The 15362-nt window shown below is 51.1% G+C and overlaps 1 protein-coding gene across 3 annotated transcripts in view; it reads left to right on the top strand.

Annotated features, from left to right (window-relative positions):
• BCORL1 (BCL6 corepressor like 1) overlaps window positions 1-15362 on the top strand; it is a 62697-nt gene that overhangs the window by 43082 nt on the left and 4253 nt on the right. For all 3 annotated transcript variants that reach the window (XM_029067388.2, XM_029067386.2, XM_029067387.2), the window contains exons 8-13: window positions 1639-1859; window positions 5349-5570; window positions 6800-6966; window positions 7711-7856; window positions 10308-10385; window positions 10904-11054. In XM_029067388.2, the coding sequence (XP_028923221.1) occupies window positions 1639-1859; window positions 5349-5570; window positions 6800-6966; window positions 7711-7856; window positions 10308-10385; window positions 10904-11054 (985 nt within the window). The remainder of the gene's footprint in view (window positions 1-1638; window positions 1860-5348; window positions 5571-6799; window positions 6967-7710; window positions 7857-10307; window positions 10386-10903; window positions 11055-15362) is intronic.

A 15362-nucleotide genomic window follows, 5' to 3' on the forward strand; every position in this document is an offset into this window, starting at 1 on the left:
CTTTAAGGAGTTGCTATTTGATGCAGAAGTGGATGGGCAACCCCTGGAAATTCTTGAGGAGTGGGGAAACACGTGGACGGAATTTTTTTTTTTTTTTAAGAAAAATGACCCAGGCAGCAGAGTGAAGTATGGACTGGAGTAGGGAGAGGCACAGAGGTCAGCGAGGAGGCTGATGCACAAAGTACAGTCCTTCAAAGTTGGTCCACGTGATTACTGCCCAAACAAGGGACTTACAGTCTACAAGGGGAGACAGACATTAAAATATATTTTGGATAGGGGAAATAGTGTAAGAAGTGCTGTGGGGTGGAGTGAGTACCCAAGGGTCTGTCAAAGCCGGCTCTTCTGCAACTAAGCCACCACTGTCCTTGCTAAGCCTCCTACTTGCACAGGATTTTTGGCTGGGACACCCCAGATAAATGCCCCCTAATTCTAGGCACTGATCCTTGGGTTCAGTGACAGCAGTGCCTGCATTTTATGCTTTTAGTGTCCCTCACCGGAGGGAGAGTGAGAGGAGAGGAGATGGGTCTTCCCCGAGTAAGCCCTCATTTCTCCTACACCTTCTACCATCTGCGTCACCTATGTATGTGGATCAGTTCCCTTTAAACACTTGATATTCACTCCACCCTCAGCCCCACAGCACTATGTCCATTTCTGTAATTTATATTAAGATCTGTCTCACCCTGTAGACTCTAAGTTCCCGCTGGGCAGGAAACGTGTCTACCAACCCTGTTGGATTGTTCTCTCCCAAGTGCTTAGTACAGTGCTCTGCACACAGTAAGCACTCAATAAATACCACTGATGTGATAGTGAATTTTCCAAATCTGGAGTACCCATAGACTTCACGGTGTCTCTAAGCAGAGGGTGGATGTGCTGAATCTCCGAGAATAGTGACAATGATATTATTGATAGTACAAGGGAGAGGGGAGAGGAAAGGATCTAGCAGAGCACTGATTAGGGTCCCTGTTTTCTCCAAGACCAGACTTGAGTTGCAAAAAACCCTCTCAGAACTAATCCCCAGCTCTTCAGTTGAGAGGCTCAACTGCTAACAGGCAGATGTTTTTTCTCTTGTTTCCCCTGCTGCCTTTTCGAAACAATCTTCAATTCTCATTTCCTCATCTGCCTCTCCCTATACACCTGCAGTTTGGAAATAGTTCCCACCGGTCCCTACGAACCAAACTCCAGAGAAAAGGGCAGAGAGAGAGTAATAGGGAAATCCTTTCCCTAGTGGTCCTTGGGCGGCAAAAAATTCTGGGAACACCCCCTCTCTCCCAGTCTGAGTCCCAAGCTTCCATAGGGCTGCTGGGAAATTGTTGAGCCTTCCAGTCAGTACTGGTCCTCCATCCATCTCTCCCACCTCCTAATCTGGTCAAATTCGGAGGTGGGCGAAGGACCAGAACTTGGACTCAGGATGGCCTGGGTTGCCGGAACCAAAACGGATCTCCCAAGACTGCTGCTGCCTGGATTGGACCCACTGTCTTCCCCAGCCCAGATTCAAGCTCAGGTTGTTTGATTCCTTAAAGCCACCTCTTGGTCGATGTTGGGGATGAAGCCCCCCATGGCATGGCTCATGGAGGCTTTTGCTGCTCCGTGTTTCAGACCACTGATTCCTATTCTCTCCCTCTCCCACTTGGGCTGCAGATTTCAAGTTTCGGAAGCAGAAGGGCATCCTGGATTCTGATCTACACCCGAAGAGCAGGCATTCTTCATCCTCCCGCAAGCCCCAGGAGATCCCAGACTTCCCTAATGGTTTCCTCGCTAATCATCCTGAAAATTCATCTTGCCACGAAGCTCTGGAAAAGCCATCAGGAAAACGCAAGTGTAAGACCAAGCACCTGGCAGGAGTCGCTGAGGAGGAAAAGGTATGGTTCTGGGAGTGAGGGGAGAAAGGCTGGATTTGGGGATACCCGAGAGTTTAATCTCGGGCCTCTTTAATCAATCAGTGGTATTTATTGAGTTTGAGCTTACTTGGGAAAATACAGTAAAATAGAGTTGGTAGACATAATCCTTGTCCTCAGTGTACAGTCACTGTGTACACCTTTTCTCTGCTCTGTGACCTTGGCCAAGTCACTTCACTTCTCTGGGCCTCAGTTCACTCATCTCTAAAATGGGGGTTAAGACTGTGAATCCCATGTGGGACAGGGACTGGCCAATCCAATTTGCTTGTATCCACCCCAGTGCTTAGTACAGTGCCTGGCATAGATAAGCACTTAACAAATGCCATTATTACTATTATTATCATGGTCTCCCTTTCCCCTTCCTCCCTCTCTCTCCCTGTGCTCCGACACCTGACTTCTCTCTCCCTTTTCCCCTTTCTCCATTGCATTTCTCACCTGCTGGTCCCCTTGGACAAGATAGATGAGGGGTTTCCCACTGAGAAACAGTGAAGAAGATTAGGAAAAGCACACTAGCAATCAGAAAAGAGTGCGATGGGGCCATTCCTCCCACGTCGACCTTGACTCCCTACATGAGAATCTGCCCAATTTTTGACCTGGTTTCTCTCAACAATCCCCTATGCTCTCTTTTTGGTTCAGCGATACTTTGATCCCCACGGATTAGCAAACCCACTGAACGGGGGAAGTATCGCTTGTGGGTGGATTATGCATCAGTCAGTGGTATTTATTGAGCGCTGAACGCAGAGCACTGTACTAAACCCTTCGAAGAGTACAATAAAACAGGGTTGGTGGACATATTCCCTGCCCACAGTAACATCAAGCCCAACCCCTACTCCCTCCTTTCTCCCGCCCCCCGCATCCCAATTGTCATGCTTCTCAAAGAATGTCAGGTGAGCCCTAGAGGATCCAGGTCCTGTCGAGAAGATTAAATTAAAGAAGTCACGGTTCTTGCCCTTAAGAAACATACAGCTAAGAAAAAAGAAAGGTAAACATTTGAACACCACAAAAGCAAAACTTGGGCCGTTTTGCCTTTTTTGGCTCATACGTCACCTGGTTGTCTGCCATTCCTTTGTGGCATCATTATGATGGCAGTGCAGTTAAGAAGCATAGGGAGAAGGTAGCATCTGAGAGATGTGGGCAGAGTGGGAAAATGGAAGATATAATTCAATTCAGTCATATTTGTCGAGCGCTTACTGTGTGCCAAGGTCTGTACTAAGCGCTTGGGAGAGTACAGAATAACAATAAATGGACACATTCCCTGCCCACAACAAGCTTATAGTTTAGAGAGGGAGGGAGACCGGTGTCCAGAGGATGTGAAGAAGCAAACCCCAAAATAAATTGCCCTCAGAATGGCACATGACATACCCTGAGTTGAGGTGGGGCCGTGGAGGAGCCAGGGGGAGAAGGTCCCATCCTGTTGGGAGGTTGGGAATAGAAGCTGCCGGGACAGGCCGTCAGGGCGAGCGGAGGGAGTCCGAGCGTGAGGTAAAATGGTGGCGCCCGGAGGTGAGGATGTCACTGCCCTGCTGAAGCCAGCAGCCTGGTCCAACAGTCCGGGAGAGAGGCCCGGCTTGCGGCTCGTGGATCAAGTGGCAGGAGGAGAATTCGGTGGTTCAGCGGGTGAGGGGTTGGGAACACACAGGGTGTCAGGGTGTGGACCAAGGGAAAGCCTTCTGGCACTTCCTTGTTTTTCTTTGCCAAACCACCATGCATACCTCCAGGGAGTGAGCAGCTAAGGCTCACGCTTCCCTCAGTGTTGGGAGATATCGGCGGCCAGATTTCTGTTTGCTCCCACCGTTATGATTTCAATCAATCAGTGAGTCGTATTTATAGAGCGCTTTCTTTGGGCGGAGGTCAATATAACAGAGTTGGTAGCCACGTTCCCTGCCCGCAGTGAATTTCATTTGTTTCTCCTGCTCTTGTTGGTCTGTTCCCTGTCTAAGGACATTAGTCCCTGTTCAAAGGGACTGGAGGTGAGTGGCATGTGCAGCTTACCACCATAGCCACCTTGGCGGAGGTAAAACCACTAAACAGGTCTCTGCAGGAAAGAAAGGTCCACAGCATCCTCGGGCCCAGAGAGGGAACCAGACTCGTATCTGGCCCCCTGGGAGGGAGGAGTGCCTGGAGGGGCTTAGGGTGGGGCTGACTCCCAAGCCAGAAGTGGGGCAGGGAGAGGCATTTGGGAAGAAAGATCTAGCCCCAGCCCCCGGCACTTACGTATGTATCTGTAATTTATATATATTCATGTCTGTCTCCCCCTCTAGACTGTAAGCGTGTTGTGGGCAGCGAATGCATCTGTTGATTGTTATTTCGTACTTCCCAAGCTCTTAGTACAGTGCTCTGCACACGGCAAGCGCTCAGTAAATAAGATTGATTTAACGGATGGAGCCGTGCCCTGCTCACAGTAAGCATTCAAATATGATTGAAAGACTGATCAGGGCTCTGTAAATGCGTCCTGCTTTCAAATCCAGGTATTGAGTCTGACGGTCTGCTTCTCGTTCTGTAGCTGCAGAAAGAAAGTTGTTGACTGTGGGTATGGTATTACTGGTATGGTATTTGGTATTCCTGGATCACAGAATCAGAAGGAAAGCATGTAGAGTAGCTTGGTCAGTCAGTCAAGGAAGCAGTGTGGCCTAGGGGAAAGAGCCCGGGCCCGGGAGTCAGAGGACCTGGGTTCTAACTCGGTCTCCGCCACCTGCCTGCTGCATGACCTTGGGCAGGCCTTTTGCCTTTTCTGTGGCTAGTTTCCTCAACTGTAAAATGGGGATTTCAGTCCCTGTTCTCCCTCGTACTTAGACGGTGAGCCCCATGTGGAGCAGGGACTGTGTCCAACCTGATTAACTCGTATCTATCCTAGTGCTTAGAACAGTGCTGGACACATAGCATTTAACAAATACCAAAAAAATAAAAAAACAGTGGCATTTTACTGAACACTTACTGTGTACAGAAAAGCACCACACTAAGCGCTTATGGGGATGAGGAGTCTTTGGGCTTGGAGCAATATTCTAAGCCACTCGTGATGAATACTCTACAGAGAAAAATAACAATCTTGCTACTGTGAGGGCAAAGAGGAGGTGGCAGAATCCCAGCCTGAGACTGCTGAAAAGATGGCGAGGCATTCAGGGCTTGTTGTGGTATGGGAAACATGGCACCAGCCCTAGTGGCTAGTGACTCTAGAAAGCAGCAGTGGATAGCGGCATGGCTTAGTGGATAGAGCACGGGCCTGGGAGTCAGAAGGTCATGGGTTCTAATACTGGCTCCGCCCCTTGTCTGCAATGTGACCTTAGGCAAGTCACTTCTGCCTCAGATACCTCATCTGTAAAATGGGGATTGAGACTGTGAGCCCCATGTGGGACAGGGACTGCATCCAACACGATTTGCTCGTATCCACCCCGGTGCCTGGCACTTAGTAAGCGCCTAACAAATACCACGAGTACTATCATTATTCTTTTCCAGATGAAAGGGCGGTGGAATCAACTAAAGACACATTCGCCCAAATCCCCATCTCCAGTGAAGCCAACAGACCGGTGGTCGCCGTACAAGTCCCGAGGGGTGGGGACAGAGAACTCCGCCGACTCCCCCGGCACTCGCCACGTCCCTCCGGAAGCCCGTCGGCTGATTGTGAATAAGAACGCTGGGGAGACTCTCTTGCAGCGGGCAGCCCGGCTTGGCTACAAGGTAAGAAAGCTGCGGGCTGACATGGGGAGGGAAGGAGGGAGAGAGTGCAGGTTGGGAGATTATAGGTGTATTTACTCTGTCTGCTCCACCAACTCTACTCCCACCAAGGTTTCTGCTGGTGTTAGAAGGGGATTAGGGTAATTCCTAGGGAGGGCAGGTCTGCACTAATCCAATTAACAGCTGACCCCTGACTCTTGACATAGGCGAAACCAGTCCGACACCCACCAGTCTTCCTAAGGAAAAAGACTGGCTTTAAACCACGTGAGTTTCCAGGAATTGACCATGAAGCCACCGAACACGCCCCGCTCTCCAGCTCATGTCACAGTGGCTCCGGCCGGTTATTTACTGCACCGTAAGAGTCTCCGGGCCATGAGGCCCAGTGAGGTCAGCGCTGCTGATGCTTGTGTTGCCGCCATTTGGTTTGCCGTCCTCTTCTTCCAGACGGCAGCTGGAGGAGCTGTACTGCCACCTGGGAGATTTGAGAGAACCAGGCTCTAACGCGTCTTTTTTTTTTTAAGAAGGAGTTAGAAGCTTTTATATAAATACGCTATTTGGATTCCACTGGAGATCGAGAGCAGGGAGAAAGGCAGCGCATTGGCAGAAAGGGTAGAAACCTCTTATCTTGCACTTAATGATCTGATTATTCCCGGCCTTCACCTCTCCTCGCCCCCTCTATCCTAGCCAGGAAAACTTGGGGCTGCCACCGAGAAAAGGGCCCCGAACCATCAGAGATCCCCAGTAGGGTTTAGGAAATTGCATGATGGCATAGAACCGTTGAAAAGCCGGGCCTCACGTAGATGCTACTAACCATTGCTGCTAGGCTTCGGGAACGGGCTCGCCATTTGATCCACCTGCATCACCAGCTTAAGGCCGGGATGCGGGGGCCGCAGCTGGGACCCGCAGTCGTTTCCTTGGCTGGTTGGAGGAACCTACCAGGTGGCATTAAAGCAGTTCAGTCTGTGGGCAGAGTGGGAAGCACATCCTAACGCACCACCCCAGCTCCTTTGCGGACACTCTTTCCTTCCCTAAAATGCCAGCGTTCGAACGGGCGTGGTTCGGCCTGCTTCTGGGCCCCTGCCATCTCAAAGAGCGGAGAGAAGTGAGCAGGGGATGATGGGATCCGTGCAGTCTGATCAGGTCTTCCCCGACTCTGCGACCTCCTGGGATTCCCGCCGAATGGCATGTCGTGTAGCCCCTCGCAGATGAGCCAAGTGTTTTTGTCCCGCCAGGATGTGGTGCTGTATTGCCTGCAGAAAGAGAGCCGGGACGTAAATCATCGGGACAACGCCGGCTACACGGCCCTGCACGAGGCATGTGCCCGGGGCTGGACGGACATCTTAAACATTCTGCTGGAGCACGGCGCCAATGTGAACTGCAGCGCCCAGGATGGCACCAGGCGAGTCAGCGCCGGGGGCTTCTCCCTCTCGTTACAGATAGATGATGGGTAGAGCGGACAGCGGGCCAGGGGCAGCTCTGTGCAGCCTTTTTTTTTTTTTTGAAAGTATTTTTTAAGTGCTTACACTGTAGTCAGCGCTGGGGTAGATACAAGCTAATCAGTTTGGATCCAATCCATATCCCACATGGTGCTCATGGAGTTAATCTTCATTTTCTACAGGAGGGAACCGAAGCACAGAAGTGAAGTGACTTGCCCAAGGTCAATTTAAAAGAAGCTTCTTCTGTAAAATGAGGATTAAGACTGTGAGCCTATGTGGGACAGGGACTGTGTCCAACCTTATTAGCTTGTAACCACCCAGCGCGTAGAACAGTGCCTGGAACATAGGAAGTGATTTGCAAATACCACAATTTATTATTGCTATTATTATTGTTATTATCATCATTATTATTATGTGGCAGATTCGGGTTTAGAACCCACGTCCTCTGACTCCCTGGCCCGAGCTCTTTCCACTAGGCCACGCTGCTTCCCCGTGCTTAATACCGTTCTCTTCATTATTGTTATCATTATCATTATTAACGTCACACACAGTCCACTGTGCCCTCTCCCTTTCGTAAACCCGAACTGGTTTTTGTTTGGACTGTTGGTTTCATTTCTAGGCCTTAAGAGGTCAATGGCACCCATTCCCCCAGGCGCAGCCCACCCCGCTGTCTGCCGCTGACCCTCCCTCTTGCCCTTGCTCCGCAGGCCGGTCCATGACGCGGTGGTTAATGACAACCTGGAGACCATCTGGCTCTTGCTCTCCTACGGCGCTGATCCCACGCTGGCCACCTACTCAGGGCAGACGGCCATGAAGCTCGCCAGCAGCGAGGTGATGAAACGCTTCCTCAGTGGTAAGCACGGGCCTGGCGGGAGGGGAACGAGCGGGGGTCTCAGGCCTCGGGGTCACGTCGGGACGCCGTTTCTCAGGCGTTCTCGATCACTTTTAACTTTGGAAGATTGGCTTTTTGGGCCACCGACATGCGGATTGGCCACCGACATGCGGATTGGTTGAGGCATGGCAGAGAGTGGTGTTTGCAGAGCCTGCCAGTTGCACAGCAGTCTGGTCCCCTTTTTTTTATGGTATTTGTTAAGCACTTACTGTGTGCCAAGCACTGTACTAAGCATTGGGGTAGATTCATTCATTCAGTCGTATTGAGCACTTTACTGTGTTCAAAGCACTGTACTGAGCATTTGGTAGAGCCAAGATTCAAGCTAATGAGGTTGGATATAGTCCTGGACCCAAATGGGGCTTACAGTGTTAATCCCCATTTTACAGATGAGACTCAGAGAAGTGAAGTGCCCAAGGTAACCCAGCAGACAAGGGAGGGATGGAGCCTGAATTAGAATCCAGGTCTTTAACTCTCAGGCCTGAGCTTGGCCAGTCAGTCAGCCAATCATATCTTTTTGAGCACTTACTTCGTGCAGAGCACCGGACTAAGCATTTGGGAGAGTATCACAAAGTTGGTAGACACGTTCCCTGCCCACAGTGAGCATACAAACAGCTGTTCGATTGGCCGTGCGTCCAGTAGCCCATCACACTGTCGTGATGGATGAAGGGCTCTGGAGACTCAAGTGGTTTTCAGACTCCTTTAGCCTTCTCTTCTCTTGGCTCAACCACCCCAATTCCTTTGATTCATTCCCATCTAACTGTATTAACTTGTAATATCCCAGCACTTAGAACAGTGGAAGCGCTTCACAAGTATCGAATACCACCAGACTCCCCGGCTGCTGTGATGTCTCCAATCCCCTTCTCCAGGAAGACTCCTTTCGACTTTGGGCCTCTAGGGGTCTGACAGCAGAGATCTTTTGGAGAGGGGCAGATCGGCAGCCTTCTGGCCAGTAGCCTTTGAACAATGGCACCTGTGGCTCACCCGATTAAGTGGCGGTTCCAGACTCCCGCTAAGATGCCCTGGTTTTTACTGTGGGTGCCGGGTTATAGGTACAGTCAGGGCTGGCTCCAGGGATTCACAAGTTCTCTGGGGGAAAACAATGCTGCCCTCCCATGCTGGATGCTATGGGCCCCCTGCTGAACCACAGTGTAGGGTAATGGCTGAGAAGCAGCGTGGCGCAGTGGAAAGAGCACGGGCTTTGGAGTCAGGGCTCATGAGTTCAAATCCCAGTTCTGCCACTTGTCAGCTGTGTGACTGTGGGCAAGTCACTTAACTTCTCTGTGCCTCAGTTCCCTCATCTGTAAAATGGGGATTAAGACTATGAGCCCTACGTGGGACAACCTGATTCCCCTGTGTCTACCCCAGCGCTTAGAACAGTGCTCTGCACATAGTAAGCGCTTAACAAATACCAACATTATTATTATTAATGGCACCTCACAGAAATCCCCCCAGGGCACACCAGGCTCCAGAACCAGGTCCCTGCCAATATATATTTTTTAATGGCATTTGTTAAGCACTGACTATGTGCCAGTCACTGTATTAAGTGCTGGAGTAGATACAAGATAATCCAGTTGGACACAGTCCATGTCGCACATGGGGCTCAGTCTTAATCCCCATTTTCCAGATAAGAAAACTGAGGCACAGAGAAGTGACTTGCCCGGGGTCACCGAGCAGACAAGTGGCGGAGCCAGAATTAGAACCCAGGTCCTTTCGACTCCTAGGCCTGGGCTCTATCCACTAGGTCATGCCGCTTCTGATTTAGGAAGAGGGAGGCTGGGCGCTTTCCACTTTCCACCCTCCCTTAATGGGGTTCCGTGAGGCCGGCCCAGATAATGAGGCCATGCAGGATCTATGTGGCCTGCTGGGCCCCCAGGGGCTCTGGAACCATCGTGGGCCTGGGATTCAGAGGACGGGAGAAAGGGCTTCCCCCCAGAGGGAGAGAAGTCCTGATGTCCAAGTTGGTCTCCGACAATTACTCTTCTCTGCTTCAAAGCCTCATTGAAGGCACATCTCCTCCAAGAGACCTTCCCAGACTAAGCCCCACTTTTTTTCATCTCCCATTCCCTTCTGCATCACCCTGACTCTGCTCCCTTTGCTCTTCCCCCCTCCCAGGCCCATAGCACTTGAGTGTATATCTGTCATTTTATTTATTTGTATTTTGTCTTTCTCCCACCTCTAGACTGTGAGCTCGTTGTGGGCAGGGAATGTCACTGTTTATTGTTGTACTGTACTTTCCCAAACGCTTAGTACAGTGCTCTGCACACAGTAAGCACGCGATAAATATGAATGAATGAATGAATAGCGGGAACCACCGGGACAGGACCGATTCATTTTGTAAAGAGCCTAGCTCAGTGCTTAGCCTGGTTGCTCCTGCCCCCGCCTCGGTCTCACCCTCCTCTGTTCCCTCCCCAGATCATCTCTCTGACCTCCAGGGCCGGGCTGAAGGCGATCCCCACGTGGCCTGGGACTTCTACAGCAGTTCCACACTGGGTGAGTCAGGCGGCCTTCCCTCTCCTCATGGGTCCAGAGGGCTTGGCCTTCCCAGCTCAGTCTTAACAAAGGAGCGGGCGGGAAGGAACCATGAGCTCCGCGGGGCTTCCCATGTGATCCATTCTAAATCGGGCCATGGGGGTCACGGGGAAGACGAGAAGCCCCCTTCTCTTCCTCAGAACTGCCTTCGGGGAGGGTCCGAATTATGGCTCCTCTTGCCTCTGGGGTAGCCACCTGGGCGGAGCGCCCTGTACTTTACAAAGCAGAACCTCTACACTGGTGGACGGGGCAGGTTGGGGATGGAGGATGGGGTGGTGGGTGTGTCAAGGCAGAGGTGGAGGATAAGATCCAGCAGCCGGGAAGGGACCCGGGAGAGGAAATCTGCAACGGGGTGGGCGGCTGGGACTGTCCAGCCTCTGACTTGGGGTCAGATGGGGCGGCTGCTTGGGTGCGTGCCCTTCCCAGGATGATCTCTCTGCCGGAAGAAGGCCGATTCCCCGGGTTTTCTCTATCTGCAGAGGGGAAGGATGGAATCGGGTGTGACCTTCTTCTCAATCCTCCGGGAAGCTCCGATCAAGAGGACGAACAGGATTCAGACAACTTCATGTTCGAATTCTCAGACAAGCCACTGCTCCCGTGTTATAATCTTCAGGTGTCAGTGTCTCGTGGGTGAGTGGGCCTCCTTTCTGTGGACGCTATGGCTGTGGGCTGGGAACGGAGACCCTAGGGAAGCAGCGTGGCTTAGTGAAAGAGCCTGGGCTTGGGAGTCAGGACGTGGGTTCTAACCCCGGCTCTGCCACTTGTCTTTTGTGTGACTTTGGGCAAACCACTTAACTTCTCTGGGCCTCACTTACCTCATCTGTAAAACGGGGATTAAGACCGTGAGCCCACATGGACAACCTGATTACCTTGTATCTACCCCAGCACTTAGAACAGTGCTTGGCACATTGTTAAGCGCTTAACAAATACAATACTAGTAATAGATAATATCGAGGTCTCAGAGTCCAGCAGCAGAACCCTGCTAGATTACAAAATCGACCGGAAAAGGAGATTCCTTTTAACCGCCGGTTATTGGTGTGGTTGGTTGGTGGAGTTCATTCAATCGTATTTATAGAGCGCGTACTGTGTGCAAAGCACTGTACTAAATGCTTGGCGACTGGCATCAATCAAATGCTTACTGTGTGCTGAGCTTTATGCAACTCGCCGGGGTAGAAATGTCCATTTCTAGATATTAGATGAACCGGAAAAGGAAATTCCTTTTTACCTGTGGTTATTTGTTTGATTGACTGGTGGGGTTTGGCATTAATTGAGCGCTTACGGTATGCTGTGCTTTATGCTACCTGCCGGGGTAGAAGCACTGTAATTTTTTTCAAACTTGTCCCCGTCCCATAAGGGTTCACGATCTAAGTGGCTAGAGCTACGCAGTGAGTCAGATATGAGGAACAAATAATGGTGCATTGGTAGCAACAGTAAGAAACACAGCCAACCAATCCAGATAACGATGTTAAGTAAATAAACTGTTTTTGGAGTAGTAACCTTCACTGCTCCAGGCAGTCGCTTCCCCAGCGTTGTAAACGCTTAAGAGGCCAGAATGAGGCTTCCAGTGAGCTATTTTCTGGGCGCCAGGTGCGACCAGTCTGGGCTTCAGGCGCGGAGACACTCTAGGCTCTAAGCTCATTGTGAGAGGTGAATGTGTCCGTTATATTGTACTCTCCCAATTGCTTAATACAGTGCTCTTCACACAGTAAGCATTCAGTAAATAGGACTGACTGAAACCAGAGTTCCCGGTCTTAAAGGAGTTAGGGGCCACATCAGTCAGTCAAACAGTAGTATGAATTGAGCGCCTTCTGTGGGCAGAGCACTAAACCCTTGGGAGAGGGCAGCAGAATTCATGTCCGTGATCCCTGCCCTTGAAGAGCTTACAGTCTAGCTCTAGATGATTGAACAGAAATATAAATACAGTAGAGTTGGAAGAAGTAATAGAGTGTACAAGATATGTACGTAAGGGTGAATCCTTAGGTGGTGTGGAAGGGCGGAAATGGCAGTTGAAGGATATAAAATGGGGAGATGGGCGATTGATCGGGGAAGCCTGCCTGGAGGAGATGTGATTTCGGAAGGGCTTAGAAGGAGAGTGTCGTAGGTCTGCTGGATATGGTGTGGGAGGAGTTCCAGGCATGGGGAAGGGCGTGAACAAGAGGGTGGCAGCGGGAGAGGCAAGATGGAGACAGAGTGGGTTAGCTTGAGAGGAACAAAGAGTGCGAGCTGAGGGGTAGAGGGAGAAGAGAGTGCTCACCCCAGCTCCAGCTCCGATTCGGGCCCGCAGTGTTCCGGGAGCTAGGGGAGTCCGGTCTCAGTCACAGACATGTTATTTCTGGGGCTGGGCCAAGATTTCTAGCCATTTGAATTTTCAGCTAAGAGCAGACTTTCCCAGAATGGATTGGCCAAGGAATCCCCCCACACCTCCCACTGCAGGTCTCCCCTAAGTATCCATTTTTTCCACCCTACCGGTGGCTGGGAGGAAAGTTAAGTTTGAAACTGAAAGACATCTAGAGATGGGAGGAGCCATGAAGGACCAAGTGGGATACCTACACAGTAAAGGAGAACCAGAGGGGCCTCGGAGTTCCCAGAACCTCTGGAAACCGATTCTTAGGCAATCCGCAAATTGAGCGGAGGGAAGTTTTGGGGGGTCCGCAGGGTAAGGTGATCTCAAGGAAGAGAGTCTGAGGCAAGCCCGGTCTGTTCGGAAAGCAAGATGGGAGGTGGGGAGGGTGACGAGATGGAGAGTGCGAGTAATGTTAAATAGTGAAAAATGCAGGAGAATTCAGATAGGTGTAATGATTGACAAGTCATTCAGCAGTGTTTCCCCCGGTCTTAACGGGAAGAGCAAATCCTCATGAAAGAGCAGCAGCTGTTGCTATGGAATGGTTGCTTGGATTCTAGGCATTGACTTGATCAAGTGCAAGATCCTTTGAGAAGAAAGCTTTCCAAGCGGAGAGCTAAATTCTCTGTTGCGGTACAAAACGGCCACTTGAGCAAATTAAAAGGCAAAACCCCCTCTCCGTCGTGGCAAGGCCACGCCCACTTGGGTGAGGTCATCCCGAGCCCGGTTTTGCAGTTCTCTGCTCTGTAAAAACGTGGCTCAGTGGAAAGAGCACTGTACTAAGCGGTTGAGAGAGTAGAATACAACATATCAGCTGTATTCCCTTCCCATAGAGAGCCTACAGTCATCCTCTCACTTCTCCTTTTTAACTTAAAGGAGGCCAAAAGGGCCAATATTTGTCCAAAGAGCAAGATCTTAGGAGTCAGAGGTCATGGTTTCTAATCCCGACTCCGCCACCTATCCGCTGTGTGACTTTGGGCAAGTCACTTGACTTCTCTGGGCCTCAGTTCCCTCACCTGCAAAATGGGGATGAAGCCTGTGAGCCTCATGTGGGACAACCCGATTACCCTGTATCTCCCCCAGCACTTAGAACAGTGCTTGTCACATAGTAAGCACTTAAATACCAAATAATAATAATAATTGTGGTAACTGTTAAGTGCTTACTGTATGCCAGGCACTCTACTAAGCACTAGGGTGGATACAAGCAAATCGGGTTGGACACAGTCCCTGTCCCACTTGGGCTCACAGTCTCAATCCCCTTATTACAGATGAGGGAACTGAGGCCCAGAGAAGTGAAGTGACTTGCCCAAGGTCACAGAGCAGACACGTGGCAGAGCCAGGATTAGACCTTCTGACTCCCCGGCCCGTGTTCCATCCACTACGCCATGCCGCTTCTCAGGGCTTATGTCCCAAAGGATTCGGGCAGCGGCCGCGGCGGCCCCGGATACCCTCTCAGGCCGGTAGCCCCTTGCCCTGGGTCCGACCGGGTCCGCCTCAGCTTCAGTCCCACGCCAGGGCCGGAATGACAGTTGCCAAGGCAGGCCTGGCCACAACCCTGGCTGAGCGGGGGATGGCGGGGACCGGGGCTGAGATCCCTGGCACCGACAAGTTGGCACGGTCGGGTTTGGCCAAGCCGCCGCTGGGAGTGCCACAAAGCGAACTCGACAGATGTAGCACCGGGGTCTGAGAGAAATGAGAGCTGGGTCCTTGTCCCAGCTCCGTCTCGGACTTGTCTGTGGGACCTGGGGCAAGCCGCTGAACCCCTTTGGGTCTCGGTCTCCTCACCTGTAAAACGGGGAGAGCGATACCTGCCCCCTCCCAATCTCACGGGGATGTTGTGAGGATAGAATGAGATAATTGATGTGAAACCACTCTGGACAGTTTGAGAAGAGCCCTGCATATAAATTAAGTATTATCATTATTATTATTGGAATGCTGTTCCAACAGTATTACAGTGGCCTAGTGGAAAGAGCCTGGACCTGGGAGTCGGAGGACCTGGGTTCTAATTCTGGCTTTGCCAAATGCTTGTTTTGCGAAGTTGGGCAAATCACTTAACTTCTCTGTGTCTCAGTTCTCCCTCCTACTTAGACTACGAGCCCCATGTGAGACAAGGACTATATACAACCTAATTAACCGGAATCTACCCCAGGGCTCAGAACAGTGTTTGAGACATAGTAAGCTCTTAACAAATACTATTTAAAAACAACAACAAAAACATGGAGAAGGAAGAGGTCTTATGCCCCGCCTGTCTTCATTTACATATTTTAAAACCCCTTATAAAAAGAAACTCAGAGTTTCTCGGAGACCCGGAGGGGAACGAAAACAGTGCCAGCGGTACTTAAAAGAAGGGAGAAATGGTATGAGACGTGTGTCCAAGGAGAAGCCTGCCTCCGAGGCCATCTGGCCGGAGTCCGTCCCGCCGGGTGGAGGGAAAATAGGCCCGCGGGGACGCTTGCCGGTGTGGGGGCGGGGCGCAGGGACTGTGTGTGGGGGTGATAGGAGGGAGGGGTGCTTCCGCAGGGTAGCATTAGCACAGTTAATTCGTTTCTTTGAAGTACCCAGCATTTCCTGCCCTGAAACGGGATAGCAGAGTCCAG

Source organism: Ornithorhynchus anatinus, chromosome 6, assembly GCF_004115215.2.
Source record: "Ornithorhynchus anatinus isolate Pmale09 chromosome 6, mOrnAna1.pri.v4, whole genome shotgun sequence".
NCBI lineage: Eukaryota > Metazoa > Chordata > Mammalia > Monotremata > Ornithorhynchidae > Ornithorhynchus > Ornithorhynchus anatinus.